Source organism: Lampetra fluviatilis, chromosome 14, assembly GCF_964198595.1.
Source record: "Lampetra fluviatilis chromosome 14, kcLamFluv1.1, whole genome shotgun sequence".
NCBI lineage: Eukaryota > Metazoa > Chordata > Hyperoartia > Petromyzontiformes > Petromyzontidae > Lampetra > Lampetra fluviatilis.
Window position 1 is genome coordinate 11,719,074 of NC_136288.1, and position 27,049 is coordinate 11,746,122.

The following is a 27,049-nucleotide window of genomic DNA, read 5'->3' on the forward strand; positions in this document are numbered from 1 at the left end:
ACTCTGGGGCCCTATTCAATGCAAAAAGCAACACCGGTGTTGTGTATTATTGCACTGTTAAATCAGTTGTGCGTTTTGCAAATGTGTATCTTTGTTACCGTGTGCTGTTGATGTACAGGATCACGACGTGTGTGAGGACAAGATTTTCTTGGTGTCACTGCTGATGGCGGAGATGGGCGTACACTCGGTGGCCTACGCTTTCCCCAGCGTCAAAATCATCACCACAGCCGTGGACAAGAAAGTCAACGACAAATTCCACATCATTCCCGGAATAGGTGGGTAACTTTTGCGAGCCGAGTACATGTGGACCGCCTTACGGATGTTGTTTGTAAAGTGCGTTGTGTAATTACGTTCATGCTTTATTAGACTTCCACTGTAGCATTAATGGACTTTTTGTGGTAAATGTAGAAAAATAGTACATTTGTAGAGGAGTAAAATGGGGACGTGACGTCAGGTGTGCCGTTCAGTGCGATGACGTCACGTCTCCTAGGGTACTTAAGGGAGACCCCGTGACATAAGCGGGGTCACTGTGGGAACGGGTAGAGTGAGAAGGGTGAAGAGGGAACCAGGGGTAGAGAGAGGGATCGAATAGTGAGTCTGGGGAGAGGCCAGTGGTAGCCGTAGAGGTGCTTCTCTCTCCGCTCGGTGGAGTCGGCAGAGTCCACGATCCGACACGAGAGAGAGAGAGACCGGAGCTAGCCGGCAGGGACCCGGACTCAGAGTAGGACCTCTAGCCCCTGGGAGTTGTGTACCCTTGTGTATTATTGATAAGCTTTAATAAACCATGGCAAAAGCCCTTAACTTATCTCCGTCTCTGAGTACTTCCGTGGGAACTTCTCTACACATTGATTAGAATTCTTTATGTCGTGTTGTTTTTACCAAATCATGAGTGGTCACATCCTTCGTGTCCTTATGTGTCTGTGTCATCGTTGTGGGTTTCAGGTAACTTTGGAGATCGGTACTTTGGAACGGATGCGCCGGCCGATTGGTGTGGATATTACGAGGATGATGATGAGCAAGACTTCTAAAGGAAAAGACGAAACAAGCACACTGCATCATCCAAGGCGTCGACTACATCTCGTTTCCAATTCAACCATAACATGTTTGAATGTTTCGATTTAAAGCTTCATTCGTGACTGCAGGGATTAATATTCTTGGTTCTTTCGGTAAAGTCACGTAGAAGGGAAATAAAAATAGAAAATATAACAATAAAATTTTCAGCAAGAAGAAAAATTTCTTGCCGTGGTTTTCACGCCTGATGATGATTGCTTGTGTTGCAATCGAAACGTCGTGAGAATTGTATTTTTTTGTATTATTTCCCTTCTACGTGACTTTACCGAAAGAACCAAGAATATGTTTGTATGTAACAAAAACAGAACACACAAGCAACTGCGTGAAGGGGCTATGATTGCCACTGACAAGTACAATGGAGGGTGTTTTATGTAATCCTAAAAACAACACGCAAGTCCATTGTCAAGTTAAATAGTTCACACTCAAACCTCTCACAGTTGAACACGATGTAGCACCATACCCTCTCATTACCCACTTCCCCTGCCAAGCTACATCACAGTCCGTCAACAGCACTCTACTGCTGCCCAGTATCCTGCTATCGAGTTGCTTTCTTCCAGTCTCCAACTTGTGATCTTTTCAATCCAGGTAAAAAGGGGATATCTAGTTAAAAGAGTCTTGAGAATATACCAGAGGTGTGGACTCGAGTCATGTGACTTGGACTCGAGTCAGACTCGAGTCATGAATTTGATGACTTGCGACTCGACTTGGACTTGCATAACAATGACTTTGTCCCACCTATGAGATGTGGACTCGAGTCATGTGACTTGGACTCGAGTCAGACTCGAGTCATGAATTTGATGACTTGCGACTCGACTTGGACTTGCATAACAATGACTTTGTCCCACCTCTGGAATATACTATGGAGTCCCCTTGGTCTGCTTTCTCATTTGTCCTAAAATAGGACCTGTTTTAATTTGCGATGATGTCTGCTCAGCATATTCAGCATAGCATTGTAAGTAATATTTTTCTCCGTAGGGTGTAATTTATAAGCATGCTGTTTGGTTATAGTATTTATACATTTTGCTGGTTTCAGAGGCTGTTAATTTTACCTTCACTTAGCATTGGTACGTGGTATACTGTTGCAGCACTTTGCATGTTTGTTTTGCTTTAAAACTGAAATGTTGCTGTTGCTGGTGGATTGGTTTGAGTAATTTACAAAACGACTAAGATACATTGAGCTCAAGTCATGTATTGCATTTTTAATAAAAAAAAAGTTTGGAATATCTGATTGTGCTGATATTCATTTTAAAACATTTGTGCTTTCCCTAGAAATGTATTTCTAAATCTGATTAGATTGAGAGCAAGTGCAAACTATAACACTTTGAACTTCATATTCAAAAATATTGATTATTAACAAGCTATTGGAGTATTTAAATAAAAACTCATATTTAAATGCTAAAACATTTAACTAATTTCAGATTGGAGTGAGCTGGCCTAAACTAATTAAATACAACTTGATATCTAATTTAATCTAAGAAATCTTTATCTTCATCCAATGAAAGGGAGAAATTGGCTTGAAACATTGATAAGGAATTGAGTGCATGGGCCAGTTATAGAAAATGTAATTAATGACGAAGAGCTGTTAATATAGGCAGCCACAGATTGCATCCTTAATGGAACTAGCTTGAGAGAAATTGTCTGCAATGGGGACCTGTAATCAAAATTGGGGATGCATTGTTTTGTTTACTCTTTAGAGTAATAGGTTTTTACCCTTTCAACTGGTACAAAAACTCACACCTTTATACAAGGCATCATGTTTGCAATAACCACAACACAAGCAGTCAAAATGCAAACAAAAAGAAACAACTCTGATGATGATAATGATATGCACTGTCCTTGAAGTTGATTGGTCCACACCCGAGATAGCGTTTCTTAGAGCCTAGTCTCCATTGGTGTTGTTTCTTTTTGTTTGCATTTTGACTGCTTGTGTTGTGGTTATTGCAAACATGATGCCTTGTATAAAGGTGTCAGTGTTTGTACCAGTTGAAGGGGTAAAAACCTATTACTATATTTTGCCACTGGTAAAGGAGGTCTCATGTTGTTTACTCTTTGCCAGTGATATTTTTCTTTCTCACAGACAGAACCGATCAAATTACGTCACGCATTGTCACATGGTATTTTAACGTTCTCTCAGATGCTGCCATTTGATCACTTTCCTACAGAAATATCTCGAAACATAACATCCTCTGCCAGGCTATTGGTTTTTATCCTTACATTAGGCGATGGCTCACGGACATGCAAGTCTTTTTGCAAGGAAAAATTGGTTAAACGAGTTATAACCTCGGCCTGTTGTGCAGCTCAGGAGCTCATCGGGTAGAGAGTAAGAGGTAACGTTGCAGCCCTGCAAGTACTTCTAGATTGGAAGCTTTCGTGACTGCAAGGATTCATATTCTTAGGTTTTTTCGGTAAAGTCACGTGGGTAAAAAAGTATTTACTTGATACTGCAAGCGTGCTGTGACGGTTCCACCTGAAGACGGAAGCTTGTGTTGCCTCCGAAACGTCGCGATTTTTATTGTATTTTACTTTAATTAATGTTTTACCTACGTGACTTTACCTGCAATTACTTGTTCAGGCCACTGCTGGCGGAAGGACCTCCGCTAGACGGAGCTCTTGATGGGATTTTGACTACCAACACTTTCATAATCAACGTTTTTGGGTTAGATCGCGTTATTTATAAATGTATCGTAACCATCCACCACAAGCGACCAAAGTTTTCATTCATCGGTTTGACTTTATGGTCTACAATAAAGTTAGCACCACCTGGTAATATAGTGAAGCCTTAAGAATTGTTTAAGAATGTGGCATTTCTCAAAACTGTCAATAAGACTTAGTCACGAACTCAAATAATTTTCAGTATCTTAATTTGGCTTTGAGTCTCGGGCTATTTATAATTAACTCAAACCCCCAAAATGAACGTTGATTAGTCTGGCAGTAAGCCTGAGGCATTAACCAGAATCGAAAACTAAAAAATGTAAACGAATGTACAGTATTAAGATTTCAATTCCAATCCATGACCGACTGAACAAGTCTTGAGAGAGGCATTCCAGGATAAGCGGCATTGTATTTTTGTTACGATGGTGCCACTTGGTATCCTGAGCATGCCCGCTATGCCTGTGTCCCTTCTTAAAGAGACATTGTATTGCAGCAGTCGTTTATATCACCAGACATGATCAATTCACTCAAGGATAGAGGCCATATACGGTGCTTTAAATATAGAATGGAAATATGCAATGACTGTAAATTGCATATACTTTAGCCTTGGGGGCCGTCCATAAATGACGTCACGCACCTAGGGGGGGGGGTCAGACATTTGTGACGAACAGGGGGGGGTTGAGAAATGTGACGTCACATCAAAATGCGCAACTTTAAATAAATATAGAATTGTTATAACAACACTAATTCTTATAACAACACTCCTACAACATCACGAGTGCAGCGCCACATTAAATACGCACTGCAATGACAATAGTTTAAAGCGATTTGAAGCATGTTTTATTTACAAAATGGAAATATGGTTTTGGGGGAGGGGGGGGCAGAGCTTTGTGACGTCATATTTGAGGGGGGGGGTCTGACTTTTTGTGACGCCGTGTGACAAAGGGGAGTCAAAACTCGCGTGACGTCATTTATGGACGGCCCCTAAAATAAATTAATATATATTGCAACGCGATAGTTAAAAAAAAATAGGGCTTATTTAATTGGGGGTGTGGAGGGGGGTCACAAGACATCTGGACCACCCTCTATAAACACATTCAGCGTCTTTGACCTCCGCCGAGGACTCCGGCCACGTGCCGACCACGTGGGTGTCTTGCTTTGCGTTAAGGGCACAGGAATCACGATCCATTCTCTATTCCAACACCGCATTGGCACGGGGAGGTGGGGGGGTGTGGAGAGCTTGCAAGTCACCAGGATATTATGTCATTATCCCTCGAGCAAACTCAGTGTGTGTGGGGGGGGGGCAGACCCCCGTTCAATAGGCTCGTCCAATAGCTGTGCTCCGGACGCGATGTTTGGATCGCCTTGTGCGCTCTACGAAATGTGGAATCGCGTGGCAGGCAAACTACAGCCTGTTCAGCCGCGTTGTGTAACGCGTGGTGCGGGGCCCTGCTTGTTGTTCAGCGTCTTAAGGAGATCGACGTCGACGGCTGCTGCTACGTGTGTGTGCGTGCGTTCGTCAGGTGGCAAGGTCGTCTCTCTCGGGGAGCCTCATCGAACGCGTTTGCTGGTGCGTTGTGTAAATATCGCCACTCGGTGCCGACCGCACCAACACCACCAACACCACCACCACAACAACAACCACGTGCGCGCCGTGGGTGTTGGATGGCCTCACCCCGTAGGTTTGCCGCTCGCTCTCCCCACTTGCTCCCCCCCCCCCCCACTTGCTCCCCCCCCCCCCACTTGCTCCCCCCCCCAACTTTCTCCCCCCAACTTTCTCCCCCCCCCTTGCTCCCCCCCCACTTGCTCCCCCCCACTTGCTCCCCCCCCCCCACTTGCCCCCTCCCCCACTTGCCCCCCCCCCACTTGCCCCCCCCCCACTTGCTCCCCCCCCCCCACTTGCTCCCCCCACTTGCTCCCCCCCCACTTGCCCCCCCCCACTTGCTCCCCCCCACTTGCTCCCCCCCCACTTGCCCCCCCCCACTTGCTCCCCCCCCCACTTGCTCCCCCCCCCCACTTGCTCCCCCCCCCCACTTGCTCCCCCCACTTGCTCCCCCCCCACTTGCCCCCCCCCACTTGCTCCCCCCCACTTGCTCCCCCCCCCACTTGCTCCCCCCCCAACTTTCTCCCCCCAACTTTCTCCCCCCCCCCACTTGCCCCCCCCCCCCACTTGCTCCCCCCCCCACTTGCTCCCCCCCCCACTTGCCCCCCCCACTTGCTCCCCCCCCTTGCTCCCCCCCCACTTGCCCCCCCCCACTTGCTCCCCCCCCCCACTTGCTCCCCCCCCCCCACTTGCTCCCCCCCCCACTTGCTCCCCCCCCCCACTTGCTCCCCCCCCCCCCCCACTTGCTCCCCCCCCACTTGCTCCCCCCCCACTTGCCCCCCCCCCAAAGAGGCTGATCGTTGTGGGGGGGGGGATCTTTGTCACTTCGTCGAGCACAAACCTCACGGGGGGGATCAAAGGTGACCGGGCGTGGTGTTGGCCACCCAGCCCCTCGTGCGCCACAGTGCCGGCCTTCAGAGGTGCTACTCGCTAACAGCACTTGCCCCTACAGTCTGTTCAGGCTACACGGGGGATCTTTGTAATTTGTGTGGTGTAGCTCGTCGTCGTGTCCGACGTTTCGCACCATGCACGTGCTGCGGCTGGATCGCGTTGTGGGCGGGGGGGGGGGGCGCGCTCTTTTGTTCCAAGTGCAGCGAAACGTCGGACATGAATGCCCAACGACAAAGCAGTAACAACCCGAACATTTGCTTCGCGTTGCTATCAAGTTAATGCGTACGTCCTGTCACGCTGACGATTCGGGCAATGGTCCTACTTCAGAGTTCGTGTTGGATACTGTGCACTTGTCAAATACCGTACAATATCCGAACATCTTATAGAGTTAAAAAAAATGCATAAGCAGCACTCTGTACGATGTCCCGCTAACAACATTTACAAGTGCTCCGTTAACGCGGTACTAATTTAAATCGCGAAGGCAATCCACTGCTGGATGAAGGGTGTTTGACCATACTTCACCACGCTGGTGAGGCCTGGGGAGCATAGACGTTTTACGCAGTGTACAGCACAACGCTGTGCAGTACTCTTGCAACCAAACTAACTGTGCCGCACTGCCCTCTGCTGAAACCAAATGAAACTCTACTACACAATACCACACAGTACGTAATGCTGGTAGGGACCTCCTGGTTACACCAGCCCACAGGGGATTATTGTGTCCGTCCGTCCGTCGTGAATTCCAAAATGGGAGGGGTGGGGCTGGGTGGAGAGGGGAGGGTGGGGAGGGAGGGGCTGGGTGGGGAGGGGAGGGTGGGGAGGGGCTGGGTGGGGAGGGGCTGCGTGGGGGGGTGGGAGGGGTGGGGAGTGGGAGGTGTGGGGCTGGGTGGGGAGGGGCTGGGTGGGGAGTGGGAGGTGTGGGGCTGGGTGGGGAGGGGCTGGGTGGGTGGTGGGAGGGGTGGGGAGTGGGAGTTGTGGGGCTGGGTGGGGAGGGGCTGGGTGGGAGTGGGGAGTGGGAGGTGTGGGGCTGGGTGGGGAGGGGCTGGTCACCCCGTGGTGCCCTTATAAACTCAACGTTTAACCTACTCACGCCGGCTTGTGCCCGCCCTCACAGTCGGGCATATTTGCGGAATACACCACGCCGCCGTTGACCCTGGCCATTGACCGAGCAACCCAACGTTCCTACCAGCTCCCTCCGCAGGAATGTGTTTTAGTGTGAAGGGGGGGTGGCTTTGATATGAATCCCACAAGGCGAATTGTGTTCAAGACCACGGCCTTGCATAGGCCTTCATCCGGCAGTGGACTGACTGAAGGAGTTGTAACTTAATTTTAATTGTCACTGTAATTTTTAGTTTTCACTGCTTGGGTATTGCCGTCGAATGAACGTATTTTTTTATTTGAAGTTTTTTTTTTGCAAGTTTTCCTTATCGCTTGCCCCTCGTTTGTGTTTTCAACCTTGTACAAAGTTCACACGGCGGCATTGGTAAACTGTGGTCAAGGTCACGAATTCCCCCGGTAAGCACCGGATTTGTTTGAGAGCCGTAGATCCATGTTCAGTTTGTTTGTGTTCGTGTGCACGCACGTGGCTGGGCAATGTCAGGTCTTGGCCAGAAGGTGGCATTGCTGTGACATGACACGGCACCAATCGGCAGTTATCATAGAGGCAAGTGGTTCTTCACTAATTTTCAGAGGTTGGGGGGGGAGAGCACTTTCGCTGATAAAGACATCAGTTCAGTTCATTTATTAGGTATAGCCCTGTGAGCCATCATCAGTGTGAGGGCCGCCACACATTTGAAACCATTGGGGGTTTGACAGCAGCACGATGATGATGATGATGATGTTGGGGTTGTCATGTGTCGTGGTGTTGTCGGGGGCCCGCACGTCAGGGTCCTCACTAAAGGCCACCAAGGGCCCCCAGTAGCCCGCGGGCCTTGCAATGAAGAACACAATCGTCGGCAGTCCAGTTGGGGATTAAATCACAGTGTACAGACTATATTCTTGGTTCTTTCGGTAAAGTCACGTAGAAGGGAAGTAATAAAATAATATAAATATAAAATATAAATCCACAGCAAGAACATTTTCTTGCTGTGGATTTCACACCTGATGATGATTGCTTGTGTTGCAGTGGAAACGTGAGAATTTTTTAAAATATATTATTTTATTATTTCCCTTCTACATGACTTTACCGAAAGAACCAAGAATATGAATCCCTGCAGTCACGAAAGCTTTAAATACTAATTTAAGTGTACAGACTTAAAAGATACCCACTGGTTGATTAATTGACGTTAAAATGTAATCGGATACATTTTAGTGGTCGATTACTCAAGCCCAGTTGAAAATTGTGGCTGCCCCCCCCCCACATCCTTCCTCGTGAAGGCAGGAAACCCCCTACAACCCATGCCCCAATGCTGATGATGTCACCAAGCCCCGCCCATCACCTCCCATCCAGCGGCACACGTGGGGACAGATGCGAGACTTTTAAACTGTTTTCGTTTTATCCGATAAGTCGAGTAATCGAACTGATATTCACTGGAGTGATTGATTACCTAATTAACCGGATAGCACAGCTCATAAATAGTTTGACATTTAATGACAGTGGTACAACTTGAAAGATATTCACCGCATCGCCACATCACCACAGTCCTCTGATCCCTTCAATCGCACCCAATGTAGTCCCGAGTCAATTACAAAATCACCCTCCTACTATCTTCAGGATCCTACATGGATTCGTGTCATCTCCCCTTCGTAGCTTTCTATCCTCTCCTCCATGTGCTCCACTCTGCAATGACCAGGACCAACTATCTAGAGCAGTGTTCTTCACTAATTTTAAGGGGTGGCCATTTTTTGTGAGGGCCGCCACACATTTGAAAGCATTGGGTTTGACAGCATGATGGGATGTTTTTGACATGTGTGTATTGTCGGGGGCCGCACTAAAGGCCACCAGGGGCCGCCATTGTGCTACGGGCCTTGCAATGAAGAACGCTGATCTACACCCTTCATCAACCTTCACTCAATGGAAATCTCATTCTCTGCTGCTGCCCCTGTGGACTAGACTTCTCTGCCAATAGCCATAATTGCCTCTGTTCAATCACAGCTCAAAACTTGTATCATCTCTTCTGTAAATAACTGATCCATCTCATGTGAAAATGTATACGGTATCTCCACGTTTTCGTAGGTTTGCCGTGGTGTGCTTGTTCTTACTTGAGAATCAACTTCGTTGTTTCCCGCACCTACGGTTGGCCCAGTTGGCTACGTATGGTACGAAAGAAGTTCAACATACATACATTTATTTATGCTATGAAATGAAAATTATATTGCACTATGAGAAATTTTTGCAAGACGTAGACCGGCATGAAAACAGATAAGGTAGAACGTTGAATAGGGCTTTCGGTGAGCTTACTGATAATATAAAGCGTTTGGAATGTGTGCACCACTCACACCACAAGTCTACGTGGGGTCCGTATCTGCAAGTGGGTGTTGGAGGATGTTGTGGTGGCAGTATTGTACCATGGGTTATATAAGGACCCCATTGTGAAATGCTGGCTGGTGCAATGGGAAATATTTACTCCATAATACAGCTTTTTTTGGGTTAGATCGCGTACATATATATAAAAGTGTCGTTAAACCCGCCACCACCCGACAAAGCCAATTAGTAAGGTTTGTCACTTAAATATAACATGCCAATTCGTTACTAATGTAGAACACCGGTGTGTTGGAGAGCAAAGCCACAACATTTACAATCTTGAGTACAACGTTTCGGCAGTAATTACAACTAGCTTCATCTGGCAGCAGCCAAATTTGTGGAGATATCCTCCCGTTTCGTTCCTTAGAGGGAGATATGTGATGACGTCACTTGTGTACCCTTCTTGACGTCATCAAGTGACATCGCATCTCCCTCTAAGGAACGAAACGGGAGGATTTCTCCACAAATATGGCCGTTGCCTGATGAAGCTGGTTGTAATTACTGGCGAAACGTCGTGCTCAGATTATAAATGTTGTGGCTTTGCTCTCCAACACACCGGTTAGTGTTGTACTAGTGTAGTCACTGACTCAGAGACACTAGAAGTAGGAGGCAGTCTGTTTATTAAGACGGCCTTAACAGTTAACACTTGGTAACTACGGTTCCCAGTCACGACAGCTGGCAGACTGCCTGACTGGCGACGCCGAGATGGTGAATACAGAGACGATGGTGAAGACTCCAGCAGCACAATGGAATCCCACTCCAAACTAGGCCTCGGCAAGGTAAGGTAAAAGTGTAAAAACAACGAGCCTACCTTTACCCTACCTTTTACCTTACCACAATACAATCACTCTACCCTACCTTTTACCCTTTAGCAGGTAAGGTAAAAGTGTAAAAAAAACTAGCCTACCTTTACCCTACCATTTACCTTACCACAATACAATCACTCTACCCTACCTTTTACCCTTTAGCAGGTAAGGTAAAAGGTAAAAAGCAACGAGCCTACCTTTACCCTACCCTTTACCCTTACCCCTTGGCATGTCGACACCTTTACCCTTTTACCTGGTAAAAAGGGTAAATGACCTTACCATGCCGAGGCCTACTCCAAACGACAGCCCCGAGGTCCTCTCCCAGGGGCCCTCTTATACTGTCAGCATGGCCTGGCTCCGCCCCCGACCACGCCCCCTTCCGGAACCTACTAGCGGGTTCTCGGTGTGCCCCTTCCGTAACCTTTGCCCGACATCCATCTGGTCTATCACGTGACCTGCTGTCAAGTCAGGGCTGCTGTAAGCTGCAGACCCCCTTCCCTGCCAGCAGCCAGCGCTATGCTGCTATGTGACCGATTTTATGTCACTACACAAGTAACGAATTGGCATGTTCTGTTTACGTAACAAACCTCTACTAATTGGCTGTGTCAGGTGGTGGCGGGTTTATTGACACTTTTATATATTTATGCGATTTAATAAAAAAAAAACTTATGGATGATGAAGGTCGCGAAAGCCTACGTGTTAAACTATCTACATGTTTATGTGTCTAAAGAAGGGTAATTGCCCACTTATGTAATCTTACTACGAGTTACTAATTAGGCAGTTGCTATTTTAACTTCAAATTACATTTAATAGAATATACATATATTTTTTATCATCATTTATTTTATACCACCTCATCTATGTAGTACATCTCCAGGCATGGATAATTTATTATCAGATATCTAATCCTATAATCTTATTGGAGATTGACTAGTGACCTTTAATAGCGTGTAAAAAAAAGAATTGTATAATCTCCACGTGCATTTTCAATGTGCTGCAGAATGAGAACATCATTTATGTCAACCTCTGCTGGAATAATTATATACCTATACTGTGCTGGTCTTGACGGTTGTGTTACCATACTTGACAATGGTGGTCATTTCTCGTTGGGCGAAGAGTACCCCCCAGGGGTAGTTCAGACCTTAGCCGAGCCTGAAAATCAAACTCGGGTCACCAGGTTCACAGTGCAGTGCATTAAGCAGCGTGCCACTTCTCTTCCCGCTACAGTATTGAAAATGTAAATGTTTTAATTAAAGACTTAAATTGGTTGTTTGGTATTTTCATGCATGACCAACAAAATGTACACGTGGTATATGTGAACTAATAAACACGGCCTGTTCTTTGCGCGCTCATCCAGGCTGCTTGACGACAACAGTACCGGCGAGTGTCGGTGCCATGGCTTACATGTGGAGGTGGTATCAAGGCCTCATGGTCAGACATCCATGGAAGGTCCAGATCACTACTGCCGGTACGCTGTCAATTAATCACACCTCCCCCGCCCCCCCCTACCGTCTGCACCTATTTCGTTGTGACTTATTGACATTGCAACTGGGTTACTCAGCGGTAGAAGAGCGAGCAGCTCTCAAATGGAGTGTTGCAATTTCAAATCTTGGTTGGAGGGTTGACTCAGCCAATCATCCCTCCAGGGGTCGATAAAGTTGCTACCACTTTGTGGGGAGAGTGAGCGGTGGTTGTCCCATGGAGAGACTCGCCCGTGCTGTAGGATAGTGGATTTTTCTTTATCACTGTCCTAGGGCTGTAAACGGGAGATAAGTAAAACCTCACTGCTCATTTGAACAGTAAATCACTTCTACTTTTTTGAATACATTTCTGAGAAACAAACTTCAAACGTTTGCTTCTGAAAAAATTGTTAAAGTTAAATGAAGTGAGAGATTAAAAACACACTTCTTATCTGCTTTTACATGGAGGTGTATGCACTTGCCAGATCCTGTTATTTGTGCCTATCCACCAACATAACTACTGATATCTGTGAATAAATGTGGGATAATACGATGCATTTGTCACAATGTGTGTATCACTTCCCTTTATCTGCTAAAAACCGTGGGTAATAGCATGAAACTAGCACTTTTGGAAGACCACTACTAAGCAACGCTTACCTACAAATAAATGCGCAGAATGTTCTGCCACCGCAGCAGATGATGCGTCATATCTGAAAAATGTGTGGATAATTAAGAAGAATCTATCTCTGGATAATTTTATTTTGTGTCTCCATTGGGGCCACCGATATTAGGCGTAATGCTTCGTAGATCTGGCTTGGTGGCCCAAACCTTTCGCAAATGTGAACCAATTTTCTCACCTCAGGCAATGGTGTTTTTATGCTCCTTGAAGATTTTGTATGAGATGTGTGATTATCCATAAGAGGTTTTGTTTTTAGTGACGAATTGGCATGTTCTGTTTATGCGACGACCCTTACTAGTTGGCTGTGTCGGGTGGTGGCAGGTTTAACGACACATATTTACGCGATCTAACACAAAAAAAACTCTTATGGATGATATTGGTAGCGAAAGCCTACGCGTTATGTGCGATAATTATTGTTCCATGCCCAATTGTTTATTTTTGCTCAGGTGCGTAATATAACAGTGGAGCAAGGAACGCTCACTGTTTGTACTAAAACCTTCAACGGGTATAGTTGGGCGGATGTGCAAAGGCACCTTGAAGTTGTGTTGACCCAAGCTTCAAAATACATACAAACATCTATTGAACTGGACACATTTGGCGATATAACTGCAATGATCCAGAAATGTGTCATTAATGCGGTGTGTTGTGTCACGATTCGGATCAACACACAAATCAAGCTGATGGATCCATCCATATATTCTTTGTTCTGCCCAATTTAGTGCCCAGAGTAGGCCATCCTGAGCAATTGGAGCAGTTGGTAATAGCGCCACACACACACACAAGTGGGGTCATAAATCCTCACCTGTTTTACTGCTGCTGCCATTTGTGCTATGCCAGAGTGAAACAATTTCCTTTTGATGGCGAGCGGAATGGTTTATTACCACATCGAGCAGGTACATGTGGCATCTGTTTTTATGAATGAATTTTTCCTGCCGGCTGGTTTCATTCATGTGTTCCCACGCGTGCCCACAAAGTTTTGCAAAGCAATTAGGTGAACGTAAAGGTGTGCGAGTGGTGGTGTTAGTAGCTCGTGCACTGCGCAACGAACCTGATAACCTGAGTTTTATTCCCGGACGAGTCTTAACGTCCAAGTGGTCGTGGGCACCCCACCTTTACCTTTTCACATTGACCAACGTGATGCAGTGGAGTTTAACAACCTCATTCATGCAGTGGATTTACAAATGGCTGAAAATGTATAATTTTTTTTTTAATGCAAACCATGGTTTATATTATGAATTCGTTTTGGCAATGTCCTGTCCTGTTTCATATCTAATATGGTTGTTACAGATGTTGCCCAATTAACTAACATAACTAATCAATGTTCATATAAGAATATTAGTGTGTGGCCATTGAGTTCTTATGTTCCCACTAAACATGGGACATTGGTCTAACAATGGACCAACATTGGTGCAACGGTTCCGACCACATACCAGCGGTGGCCCAACGTTGCGTGTTTATCGGGTGCTGGGTTAATTATGACTCGTCTGCTTGTAGTTCATTAATACAGTAGTTTATCATGGCGTTCAAATACACCTATTCCAGAAAATTTTTTTTTGTCAAAGCAATCTACAGCCGATAGCACGATGATAAGCGCACAGCAGTGCTGTAATTTTACATTGTGCTCGTGATGCCATTTTTTCAATAGATATTTCTACTTGGTTACATTTTAATTGTAAGCTTCCATAACCAATATTATTCATAATTCGTTTTTATTTTGGGTTAGGTCTTACAGGTATAATGTCACTTTTTAATGACTAGCCTCTACCACCCGACAGAGCCAATAAAATAGCGTTGTCACATGGGCAAATGCAAATTTATTCGTTTTGTTTCAGCAAACTGGAGAAATGCTGAATAGCAAGCGAAAGCCAATCTCTCTCTCTCACATGGGAGAGCTCCGTTTTTCGCTGACACCTGATGATGCCGAATTGCTGAATGTAATCTCCAGATTTCCTTTCAGCATTCCAGTTTTCCAAAAAAAACCAAATCAATTGGCATATTTGCCGAAGTTTATGTCTTCATTATCTCTGAGCACGTTGCTTTAATGAAGTGCATTGTGTACCACCGCGTGGGTTTTCACGGTCGTGCTGTATCGCTCTACTGGTATGTGCGGCAAGATGCCTGTCTGACGTTCTTTTAACTCCACATGCTGGGAACTTCTTGACGAAGTGCATTTATTAGTTTTGAGTATTTTGTTTCGAGTACACATCAGGGTGTGACTAACCATCTCAGATGCGGTTCCTAAAACAGCTATGAAAATGGAACCCTCCCCAAGGGCGCTGCAGGGATTTGCTCACTACGCTATGGATCTGATGAACCGAGTTCGATTCCCAGCCATGGCTAACGTTAACTGTAAAGTACCGTTTTTGATGAATTGGTCCTTGCATTTCCTTTGCAAACATACACTGACCAGCCTGCTGAAGCATGGTCTAACAACCTCCATGTCAGACACAGCATGTGCAAGCCTTCATTCAGTTGTGCATTAATCAAGGCCTGTACATTATTTGGCGGGGGTTTTTTATACCATGTAGCTGTAACTAATGGGTAACGTAATTACATAAATGGGTCACGTGTGTTTAGTCTGGGTATTTTATCCAGTTATTAATAACGAAAGTACAACACGTACACGGATTTCTGAAAAAAATGACATACAAATCACAGTAGAATATTTAGACACTCCAACATAGCCACAATTATTACAATAATAGCTTCCACTATTACGCGAAACGCACTTTAAAATAAACTGTTAGGTAATGACGTGTTTTTTTCCCTAACAGTCTCATCACTTCATTTACCTAAGTGTCTTGACGCGTCTTTATTTTTTTTTACTACTACACGCGTACCTAAGGCACAATTAGAGACAATTAAGCACCGCTAAATCGATTAATGAGCTCTCCAATGGGAAGATTGATTCCCGGAGCCGACGAAACGAATTGCTCGTCACGACCTCCGCGCTCTTCGCCTGCCGGGAGGGGCGGCGTCCCTCCGTGGCCTTCGGGGGTTCGCACCGGGCCTTGTTTGCCAGACCGTCGGTGACCCGGTGACATTTCACGTTTCGTACGGCGCACACACGTATGGGAGGGAGACAGCGTTACCCCTCGGGGGAACGTTTCCAGTTTGACGCTCCTGCGCAAGCGGCAAACGCGGCCCCGTCCCGCGGATCCGAGCGCCCGACGTATTAATATTCAGCCGTCGTAACTCATACAAATGTCAGCGGTTGAAGAAGTGGGCAATGGTTTCGCTTGTAAATCGGCTTTGTGCGTAATGGATAAGGACACGTTAAACAAGTGGGCGCTGGCAGCTTGACCCCCATCTGTCTCCTCCACCTGCCTGGTCCGTCGTCCCTCGTGGCGTCTCGCGCCAGTGACTCACAAGGCAAGGAGGGAGCGGCGGAATTGTTAATAAGTGAGATTTATTCGTTTTAACCCCCACAGCCAGTGTCTCTTGACCCCGTACGTTTGTGACATGTTTTACTTTTGTTTCTCTCCCCTTGGTTCTTTCGGTAAAGTCACGTAGAAGGGAAATAATGAACTAATAAAAATAAAACTTAATAAAATAATTCTCACGACGTTTCGGCCACAACGCAAGCAGCCGTCCTCAGGTGAAGAACAGGTCTGTCGGGAAGACAGCGTCTGAATGAAACACCACCTTGGAGCGTATGTTTAGGCTGGGTTGGAGGGGGAAGAGCGCCTTGACAAAATAATTTGCATATCAAGAGGAATTTAGCATATTTATGCGAAATGCAGATATGGGATTAGTCACTACTTGTGAAATGCGTAGGAGGTGGGCGGGGGGTTTACTTTCCCGTTGCGTGGAGTTAAAATAGATTCATGGATATTTCGGTGAAAACTATTTCATTTGTTTTGTTTCCCACCGCCGTTCAGCCACACTTTGTATATCGCCTTTCTGCTTCTCTGGTTTTGAAAATTTTCTGTGAAAAATAAAATGCCGTGCAAAGTTTGCCCTGTAACAATACACACGCTCGCTAGATGTCTGAGTTGTGGCTGCTGCAGGATGATCTTCGGTGCTTGGCCACCAATGATGATGAAATGTGATAAGTGGGTTTTCTGCTTCTCGCTGATAATTCACTAAACAGAACTCCAGGTGCTGAATTAACCTACATTGTCCTTTCCCACAATGCAAGGGGAGTATAATTGATGAGTCTTCGTTCCAGAAGTGAAAGATCTCATAACATTTTACTCGTTGTGAACTATTGAGCATTACTGTATCCATAAACATATGGACGAAGCATCCTTGTATGTACATATACATACATGTGTGCACATGCGTGTGTGTAGTGTAGTGTAGCGGTTAGCACGCTGCGCTACAAACCTGGCGACCCGGGTTCGATTCCCGCTCACGGCCAACACCGGTGACGATTATCTGAACCGGTCCTGGGCCTCCCCTAGGTCGACTCAGCCTTAAATGAGTACCTGGTGCAGTGTGTAAACATCGCTAGCACTGGGGAGACAAAGGCGGTCGGGCGTGGTGCTGGCCACCCACCCCCTCGTGTACCGTGCCGGCCTTCATAGGTGCTCGCTAACAGCACTTGCCCCTACAGTCTGTTAAGGCAATACGGGGGATCTTTTTATCTTTGTATATATATACTTTATAAATATAGCTGTATTAGTTGTGTATGTTATGAGACCACCTTTGCCAGTAGCAAGATATCGTAATAGGTTTTTACCCTTTCAATTGGCAACAAAACTGACACCTTTATACAAGGGATCATGTTCGCATTAACCACAACACTTGCGGTTGTCTTCGTTGCACTTGCGGTTGTGGTTAATGCAAACATGATCCCTTGTATAAAGGTGTCAGTTTTGTTGCCAATTGAAAGGGTAAAAACCTATTACTACTAGTCAGAGGTGTGGACTCGAGTCATGTGACTTGGACTCGAGTCAGACTCGAGTCATGAATTTGATGACTTGCGACTCGACTTGGACTTGCATAACAATGACTTTGTCCCACCTATGAGATGTGGACTCGAGTCATGTGACTTGGACTCGAGTCAGACTCGAGTCATGAATTTGATGACTTGCGACTCGACTTGGACTTGCATAACAATGACTTTGTCCCACCTCTGCTACTAGTTGTGTATGTGCGCATAGTGAGGCGTGTAATGATTCACGCCCTGATCCCCTCCTCTCGGGTTTCATGAATGGTCGTGATTTGTGGGCACGATTCGACTCAGGAATACATGACCGTTTTTTTATTGTCGTGAATGCAGCAGCCTCAATTGGCTGCAGGGGGTCACGTTTATGTTGTTGAGCCAGGTGACAACTCAAGAAAACAATGGGGATAGTCACATTTGCAATCGTGGCCTGGGCCATGTAAACCCATTCCACAAAACAAACACAAATAAATAACATCTATTTGTGAACTCACGATGAGATTCATTTGTTGTGAGTTTTAAAGTAAACATTAATTAATGCATAATTGCACTGCTAGCATATGGCGTTAATGACTCATAAACTTTTCAGAGTTTCAGAAAAATTTAACAAGTTGGAATGCATATCAGTTCCATTTACATGGGACCCATATGCAAATGTGTTTGAAGACATCGTATACTTTTTAATACTTGAGTTTTTGTGATTGCCACTTACACTGTTTTTAGTTAGCTATAGAATAATTTACAGCCCTTGTCTGAATGAAAGCCTCCGCATGCTGTGTCAGTCAACAGGGGGGTGGGGGGGCGTTGGATCATACTTCCCCACGCTGGTCAGTGCGGGTTGGTGAAGGGGAAGAAGCCTATGACCGGTTTTCACTCGCCACTTTGTTAGTCGTGGCCAAGAATCGAACCCAAGTCACCGGGTTCACAGCACTAATACGCTTGCGCGACCACTCCACCCCATTGTTATTTGCGTTGTCGAAACTAACGAAATGCCACGATTGCGAGGCCGTGAAGTTCAATCTCCTTCGTGCCGTTTGCAGAGACCATGTTCTTTGCTCCAAAAAACTCCAAATGCCTGGACTCTATACCCTGCAGTGGTTATCGATTTTGCCCTGCAACGAAAGTGGCATGCCATTTGTGATGCATGCACGCAGGGTGTCACAGTGAGTGGCGTCAGTCACATTCTTGCACATTTGCTGAATGTCACGCCAAATTTTGTTTCGTGTCTGCGAGCTAGTCGCAAAGTTTTTTCGAAAAACCTGGGCTTTGTTTACAATCTACCATTGTCCCCTTTTGCCATCCAGGGCCAGCTCAACTGGTACCAACATATGTACGATATGATAAGCTTGTGGCCTGAAATGTAACAAAAAATATTGTAATAGACGACTGAATGCATCATCATTCATGTAATTATAACTTGAAAATATATTGCAGGTTATTTTGCGGTGGAACAATTCACCCTGCGCGCCTCTAGGCATTCCACGAATTGTCAGGATTCAATTAAAAAAATCGGTTCTCTTTTTTTACATTCCAGTGAATGGCAGCACCTCTAGTGGCTGCAGGGGTCACATGATCCCATTACGTACACCAGTGGCGGTGCACTTCATGTATCATGAACTTAAGAATGGATATGCATCACTTAATCGATGTGTCATTCCATCCCGAATGTTAACGTTTTGGGCAGTGTTTCTTTTGCAGAGCGAAGAATAATGGATAAGGCCCATTGCTCGATACGTTAGCCTAGTACAATATATATCTTTTGTATTCATGTTCAACTTCTTTTGCACCATACGTAACCAAGCGTACTAATCAGAGGTGCTGGGATAGGAAAATAAACTAAATACGAAAAGTAGTTATAAAGAAATTAGTTTTCAATCCAGATTTAGAGTGCATAGCTCCAGTGTCTTCCTAGAGGGAGCTGTAGAGGGCCCCTCTAGAGTTGTCTATGCTAAGAGCCAATATGAATGACAAATGTGGCAAGTTCTCTTTAATCCGTGGAAATCGAGGCTTTGTGTCATGCCAGGGCATTCAGACACATGGCCGGTAATTGAATTTCATATTCATATCTGCGACTAAAAATGTCCTTTTAAACAGACAGAGCATTTTGAAATGTGAAAAAAGATAAAAGTGATATGCTAAGTTGTTAACTTTTTTGCTAATTGGTTTTCCATATTTCATCATGAAATATTAAATTTTACATTTTGATGTCCTGTGCTGTAATTGAGACTTAGATTTATAATTCTGATTCATCATTTTGTGGCAGGAATTGAGTGTAATCAGCCCTTACTTATGAAGTCCCTAAATTCATGAGACACATTTTTCACATTAGCATTCATTGTTTGCAGAGTTGAGATAAGCAGCCATATGTTAGGTAAATCCATATTTAGTCTAATTGTATATTTTTATATATTTTGCCCATATTACGTGTCATTTACTTCTGCGGGAGCTGTGATTTTGCGAGTTAAGTACAAATTGATTTGATCTGATTTGTCTCAATGTGAGGATGAATTCAGGTACGGCATTATGTGCGTGGATGTGCTAAAGGCTCCACGCTGCGTTTGAAGCAAAACTATGATTAAATTAATGCAATTGGGTCCGTAAATGTTTAGATAATTTTCACTCTCAGGCTGTTTGCGTTCATATTAAAGTGCTACAATATAACTTCGTTATCTAAATTGTCAGCTTTAAATGCCTGTCAGTCAAATTCACGAAGTATGGTATCACCAAAGGAAGAGCCCATTGTGATTTTGAATTTGCTGTTTTCACGTAATATTTCAGAAATTTGATTTAATATTAATCTCCCGTATCAATATTCCCCACGAGAGTCGATGTTCATTTTTAAGCGCAAAAGCCCTTGATGAAAAGCCACTGTGGAGGAAGTTTTAGTCCAAGCCGCAGTACAATTTCACGGCATAAACAAGGCAGACTTGTTTATCACAGAGAGCAATATCCAGCCCCGTGTTGTATAAGAACGCACTGCGCACCGGGCAAAAGGGCTCTTGCCCGCTGCATGGGGTAGAAAGAAAATAAAACTAGGTTCAGTTGAAATCCGTAGTTGTAGAATACCTCCCCCCACCCCCTGGGGTAATGAAGAAATGAAGAACCCATGGCCATATGTCAGGTGATAGCGGCTTGTAATAACCTGACACTGTGGCCTTGGGCATGAGCAACGATCTGATCTGTCATTAATCATGGCTTGTGCGTCTGACCACACCAGGTAGCCTTGTCGGTGTGGGTGACATAATCTCCCAGCAAGTGGTGGAGCGCAAGGGCCTCCCGAATCACGATGGAGCGCGGACGGCCAAAATGATGCTCATTGGCTTTGCGTTTGTGGTGAGGTTTGCACGAGTCCAATTATCAAATCCCTGTTGTTTTGGCTTCTGTCTTGTTGAAATGTGTATAAATAATGTGTGTGTGTGTAGCGGAGAGAGTGGTAGTGTAGCGCTTAGCGCACCGCGCTACAAATCCGGCGACCCGAGTTCGATTCCCGCTCACAGCCGCCAATCCTGGGCTTCCCCTAGGTCGACTCAGCCTCAAATGAGCACCTGGTGCGGTGTATAAATATCGCCACTGGGGAGACAAAGGCGGCCGGGCGTGGTTTTGGCCACCCACCTTCTTGTGTGCCGTGCCGTCCTTCAGAGGTGCTCACTAACAGCACTTGCCCCAAGAGTCTATTGCAGGCTATACGGGGGATCTTTATATTTGGGTAAATATATGGAAATACTGCAGTGCAGATATTGAATCAAGATCCGATTTCAGGATGCACGAATGCAGTAGTATGGGCTTCTGTCTTAATCAGTTTTTCCTATTTAATGCACGCAGCTGATTGAAGAGTAAACTGTAAAAAAAAAGGAAGGCTACAGGGAAATCAAGGGGTGGAGAGGAAGTTCTTCTCTGTGTGTAGTCAATGCCGATTTGAAGAAAGAAGTCACCCGCCCCCAGAAGGAATTCCACGAGTTGGTGAACTCACCCCCAGAAGCAATTCTGGGGACGAGTTGGGTTGGGGTGAGGGGGGCGAGGGAGTGTGGACAAGACCGATAATTTTATTCAACGAGCCAGCGATGACATTAATTTTGGCATGTTGGGCTGGAGAGAAACGGGAACCAGATCCGATGTAACGTCGAAGATTCTTTGGCGTAATCAATCATTGTCCTTAAGTCACGTCATCCCGTGGATCATTATTCTTCAGCGCTCGAGAAGAGACGGGGTTAATCAATGTGAGCCTTACATATCAATAGTAGCATGTACAGTAGGCGGAGGTGAACTACTTCCTACCTTGCGTGAGAGCCTTGCCTTCTCTCGGAGCTCCCGAATATATTTTTTTTAATTTCTAAGAGAGATTGTACCCCCCCCCCCCGCATTAATTTCCCCCCCCCCCTCTTCGGCTTCTGCAAATCGAATTATAGTAGCAAAGCTTTGGGGGGTTTTGTTTCCCTCTCGCCACTACCACCTCATCAGTTGTACACAGTCGCAGATTTAACAGAGATTGACGTCGCATCCGAGGTCGGACTTCGCTTCACGTGAGCACCTCACCCCCGTTCCACTTCGCTCGCAACGTCGTCTCGGCCTTAAGTGAGCACCTGTTTGTATATAAACGTCAGCACTCGAGGGAGGACAAAGTTGGACACACCGCTCCTCATGTGCCTTGCTGGAGCCCGCCTTCATAAGCGCTTGCCAGTAGTAGCCCTTTCCCTTGCAGTCTCTGGGGCTGAACAAGCCTCCGTCGTATTTTGTGTGTGTGCGCGTGTGTGGGTTTGTGTGGCTCGTTGTGTTTGCGCGTGCGACGCGCACTGCTCGCAGGGACCTGTGATTGGGGGCTGGTACCGGGTGCTGGATCGGCTGGTTCCTGGCACCACCAAGACTGTTGCCCTCAAGAAGATGGCGCTTGACCAGGTAATACGGTTCTCGTGGTTTGGTTAATATGCTGCATAGCTCATACACGTCCATCCGACTGCTAGATGAGCACCTCCAATCACTGAACCACCGCTCCGTATACACAACGCTGGTCAGTACGTGTTTGTGAAGGTGAAGAGCGTATATACGTGCGTGTACGATGCAGTACAACAATGGCTTTTTCTGCACCGCCCACTGTCGCTTGCAACGTAACAACCTACTCGTGGCATGGTGGTCGCCCATCTCACCACAATTCTGGCTTCGGCCTGCTTGGTTTCCAAGATTTAATGAGGTCGGGCACATTCCAGGGTGTAGCACATACAGCAACGCTCTGCAAGATGAAAACCTCTGATCCAGCTCTGTAGCCTGCATAGGAAAGGGCTGTTAACGAGCACTTAATAAGCCTGGGGCGTAATAGTCGGCATCAAGTCCTACGGCTGACTAGTGCTGATGCTGTCACAAGACATCATGGTACTTTATTTTTATTATTGGTGGTGTAATGGTTAACACACTAGACCTGCAATCCAGAGCGCGCCGGTTCAATCTCCAACCATGGCAGTTCACACGACGGTGCAAGAGACTTTCATCCAGCGCAGCAAAATATCTGGGAAAGACCACAGTTAGTCGATCACAGAGGTCGCAACCGGGTACCCGATACCCGTACCCTACCTGATACCCGGCTACCCGTACCCGGCCGGGTACGGGTACGGGTACCCGTTTGCGACCCTGGTGCGGCCCGGTACGGGTACGGGTAGGCCGTGAGTCACTGGTGAGTAACCGTTTGTCACTCATTTCGGGTAGGGTACGGGTAGGGAACGGGTACCCGTACCCGGCCGGGTACGGGTACGGGTACCCGTTTGTGACCCTGGTGCGGCCGGGTACGGGTACGGGTAAGGAATCAAAACCCGTTTGCGACCTCTGGTCGATCAACAGGTCTTGTGGAGTGGAGTAAAGTGTGGGTGCTCCCACCTCTATGGAAGAGAATGCCAAATACTCTCCCTCGAGGGGCTCTCAAGATGCCTCGACTGGCGGCCCTTCTGCCAGCAGCGGCACGAACAAGCAATTGCAGGGCTGCGACTTTACCCTTTTTTCAATTCTCGCCCGCAGGGAGCTTTTGCACCGCCCTTCCTGGTGGGCTTCATGTCCATCGTGGGGACGCTGAACGGTCTGACGCATCCCCAGATCCTGGACAAGCTCCGCAGAGTACGTCCGGCCTTTCACTCGATACGGCAGCGTTCATTTCGTCAACGGAATTGACGACGAAAGTGCGTTCGTCAACCGGGGAGTTTTTTTTTCTTCTCGAACGGGTTTCCGTCAACGGTGAGCGGACGAAACTCGTCCGGCGTGACGATTACTGCGAGCGGCCCGCCAGAGACCCAAGCGCGACCGAGCTCGACGGGACAAAATTTACGAGTCGAGAGGAAATGCAAAGTAATGTGGCAACGTCGTTGGAGAGACTGCATTGAGGAAAACCAAAAATGGCAATTGGCTGTCGAGTATGTGTAAAATAATCTACCGAGGTCACGTGGCTAATATTCGGGGAAAGGCAATTGCCTACCCCTCACGCCAATATTGAATAAGTCGGCGTGTTTGACTAGGTGGCTGATTTTAGAACTGCTTATTGTGTTTAGTTTATTGTTCTTCCCACGCACTTCTGATTAACACTTGTGGCCACTTCCGGTGCGAGAGAAGTTCAACATACATACATAACATGTATGTACGTACTACTAAAACTAAGAGAATGACATGAAATCCAGAGACAAGACTAAAAATCTTAAAGGCTCTGACCTACTGGACAAATACGATGACTAAGTTAAAGGATGCTGCCTACTCCATCCACATTGCAGCAGATGAACCATTTCCGCCTGCAGCACAGCTTTGCCTCGATGTAGAGTTGGAGAGTCCTCCGTTTGCACATGTGTGGGTCTTCACCGTGCACCCCGGCTTTCATTCCACACGGTTGAGACAAATTCACAAACGATGTTACAGTAATTGACGTGCCGGCAACGTGGAAATATTCTTTCACTTGCGCGATGCTTTTTTCGGGTCGTGCCACGTCTCGTTCGGCACGATTTTCCGACGTGTTCGCTCCGCTTACTTGGGAGCTTCTTCTATATCTAAACTCTGAGCTGTACTTCACAACCGCGGAAAAAACGATGGCAGAGCAGTCAAAGAGTTGCAGGCATTCGCGACGGGCGTAAATGTGCCGCGGGCAACTTGTGTCGCAACAAGACGACACGTTTTGCTGAAGTCTGAATGTTTCGATTTAAAGCTTTCCTGACTGCAGGGATTCATCTTCTTGGTTCTTTCGGTAAAGTCACGTAGAAGGAAAATAATAAAATAATAAAAATGAAACATAATAAAATAATTCTCACGACGTTTCGGCCACAACGCAAGCAGCCGTCCTCAGGTGGTCCTCAGGTGGACGGCTGCTTGCGTTGTGGCCGAAACGTCGTGAGAATTATTTTATTATGTTTTATTTTTATTATTTTATTATTTCCCTTCTACGTGACTTTACCGAAAGAACCAAGAAGATGAAGTCTGAATGCCTCGGCAACGTGAAGTCTACGGCGGAGTTGCCACCGTTTGGTTTGGGGAACGCGGCGGGTTTTAAAATGAGGCTTCCAACATTGATTGGAGAGCACGGACCAACATTCATCAAATGGATTTGCTGTCCAGAGCACCAGGTATAAGCCATGTTCTCTGTGCCGGCGTGTCTTCCAGCGTCGGTGCAACTTGCACCGCTGCATGAATTTTAACCTTGCCTGACCCTCGGCAGTTTAAAGGTTGCCTTTGCATGCCCACTAACTCACACTAATAACCTTGCTTTGCACAGCACAATTGAATTCAAGAAATGTGTCCCGCGATTACGAATGGCCTTTGGAGATTCATTCCGATGAACGTTGGACTTTCGCATACTATACCGGGCACACGGCCTTAGACTGCCAAATTCAAAAGGCTTACAGGACGTGCTGCTCTTTTAATTTGTTCTGGTGGTGTGAGTCATACCCTGTATGGTGCTGTGCCAATATATTCACTGTCTCAAGGATTGATCACAACATCCACATCTATTGCTGTCCTGCCCCCGCACCTGCGATTAGCGCGGTTGGCTACGTACGGTGCGAAAGAAGATCAACATACGTAGTAAATATTGTCACATAGCATACGCATGTGTTTAAATTTACAGACTTGCTATTATATTCTTGGTTCTTTTGGTAAAGTCACGTAGAAGGGAAATAATAAAATAATATAAATATAAAACAATAAAAATTCTCACGACGTTTCGACTGCAACACAAGCAATCGTCATCAGGTGTGAAATCCACATGATGATTGTTTTATATTTATATTATTTTATTATTTCCCTTCTACGTGACTTTTCCGAAAGAACCAAGAATATGAATCCCTGCAGTCACGAAAGCTTTAAATCTAAATATAGACTTGCTGTTGTTATTATTTTATAGTCACGTGTGTGCATTTGGTGTGAGTGTTGTGATCTACGGAATGTATTACAGTTGAATATTTGTAAATTATAAACGTAATTTTTGTAATATTAGATGTTTACGTTATGGTAAATGTATTGCTTCTGTTACAAAATTCCAGTGTTCGGTTACTGAGTAAGCGTATTTTCGTTTATCTTAAGACCAGGATTTTGTGCGTACTTGTAACTTAGTTACTTGTAGTTTAGTTGGTAACTTCAACGCAAGCACTTAATCTTGCCACAAGTGTCATCGTCATTATCGTCATCGGCCATGATCTGTCCACATCTTGATGAGGGTCATCTTCAGCCATCACCATTTCTCACGGCCTTGCTATGCAACAATCCATCTCCATCCTGCACGTGAGCCGATTTTATCATTCCATCTTCACGGTGGACATCTTCCTGGGCGTTTTCTATCGACCACCGCTCCATCATTTGTGTTGATCATCGTCCCTCTCGCCCTGTGTCCCACCCAAACCCACTTTTCTTCAGTCAATCTCTCTGTCTGTGTGTGCGCCACATCCTTTCTCAAAAAATGTTTGGCGATCATGGCCTCCCTTCCATTTATCTCTGCCGATGATATTTACTGAAGAACTTCGCATTAGTCTCCCAGTAGCATCCAATTGCTCAAATTGTGATTTAATTTGCGGTTTTCCCAGGCTTCTCGTACCTATAATTTACCCAGTCAAGACATTACATTCTTAGTCTCTTGTGTTATCATTACATGTCCAAGAAAATATAACGTACCTTTCTCTCATTATTCTTATTACTTAACAGTCAATATTCTACGAACTTGTGTGTGCTCTCTGATTCATCCGTATGTTCCCAGTTTGTGTTAAAGCGTAATTCCTAGTATTATAATAGTTTTATTTTATATTGCGTCAATCATGCCAACTGCATCCCACAACGCTGCGTATATACGGCCAAATCCTATTTACAGCAACTACCAAGCAAATGAAAACACTCAGAAAATAAATATGAATAAAACAATTAAACAAATGGCACCAAAACAAAAAAGCCACACAGAACACATTTTAGTTTTTAATCACAACAGACAAATTAGTACTTAATGTCATATCCCGGACCACAATCCCAACTTCTCACCCAAGCTAGGAAACCTTCACAGGAGTGGCGGTGGGGCCTATGTTTCTAAATGTGAACGT

General features: G+C 45.7%; 2 protein-coding genes across 6 annotated transcripts in view; both read left to right on the plus strand.

The window, feature by feature from the left end:
* Positions 1–2,288, plus strand: part of UCKL1 (uridine-cytidine kinase 1 like 1) — a 30,750-nt gene extending 28,462 nt beyond the window's left edge. For all 4 annotated transcript variants that reach the window (XM_078862704.1, XM_078862707.1, XM_078862706.1 and 1 more), the window contains 2 exons: positions 119–275; positions 943–2,288. In XM_078862704.1, coding sequence (XP_078718830.1) covers positions 119–275; positions 943–1,028 — 243 coding nt within the window. In that variant the 3' untranslated portion in view covers positions 1,029–2,288. The remainder of the gene's footprint in view (positions 1–118; positions 276–942) is intronic.
* Positions 2,289–5,124: 2,836 nt separating this feature from the next.
* MPV17 (mitochondrial inner membrane protein MPV17) overlaps positions 5,125–27,049 on the plus strand; it is a 44,245-nt gene continuing 22,320 nt past the window's right edge. Inside the window, exons 1-6 of one of the 2 annotated variants that reach the window (XM_078862496.1) lie at positions 5,153–5,293; positions 10,344–10,456; positions 11,841–11,951; positions 20,731–20,846; positions 22,314–22,406; positions 23,514–23,609. In XM_078862496.1, coding sequence (XP_078718622.1) covers positions 11,879–11,951; positions 20,731–20,846; positions 22,314–22,406; positions 23,514–23,609 — 378 coding nt within the window. In that variant the 5' untranslated portion in view covers positions 5,153–5,293; positions 10,344–10,456; positions 11,841–11,878. Of the gene's footprint in view, positions 5,294–10,343; positions 10,457–11,840; positions 11,952–20,730; positions 20,847–22,313; positions 22,407–23,513; positions 23,610–27,049 lie in introns of both variants that reach the window. The other variant, XM_078862497.1, reaches the window with a different exon arrangement.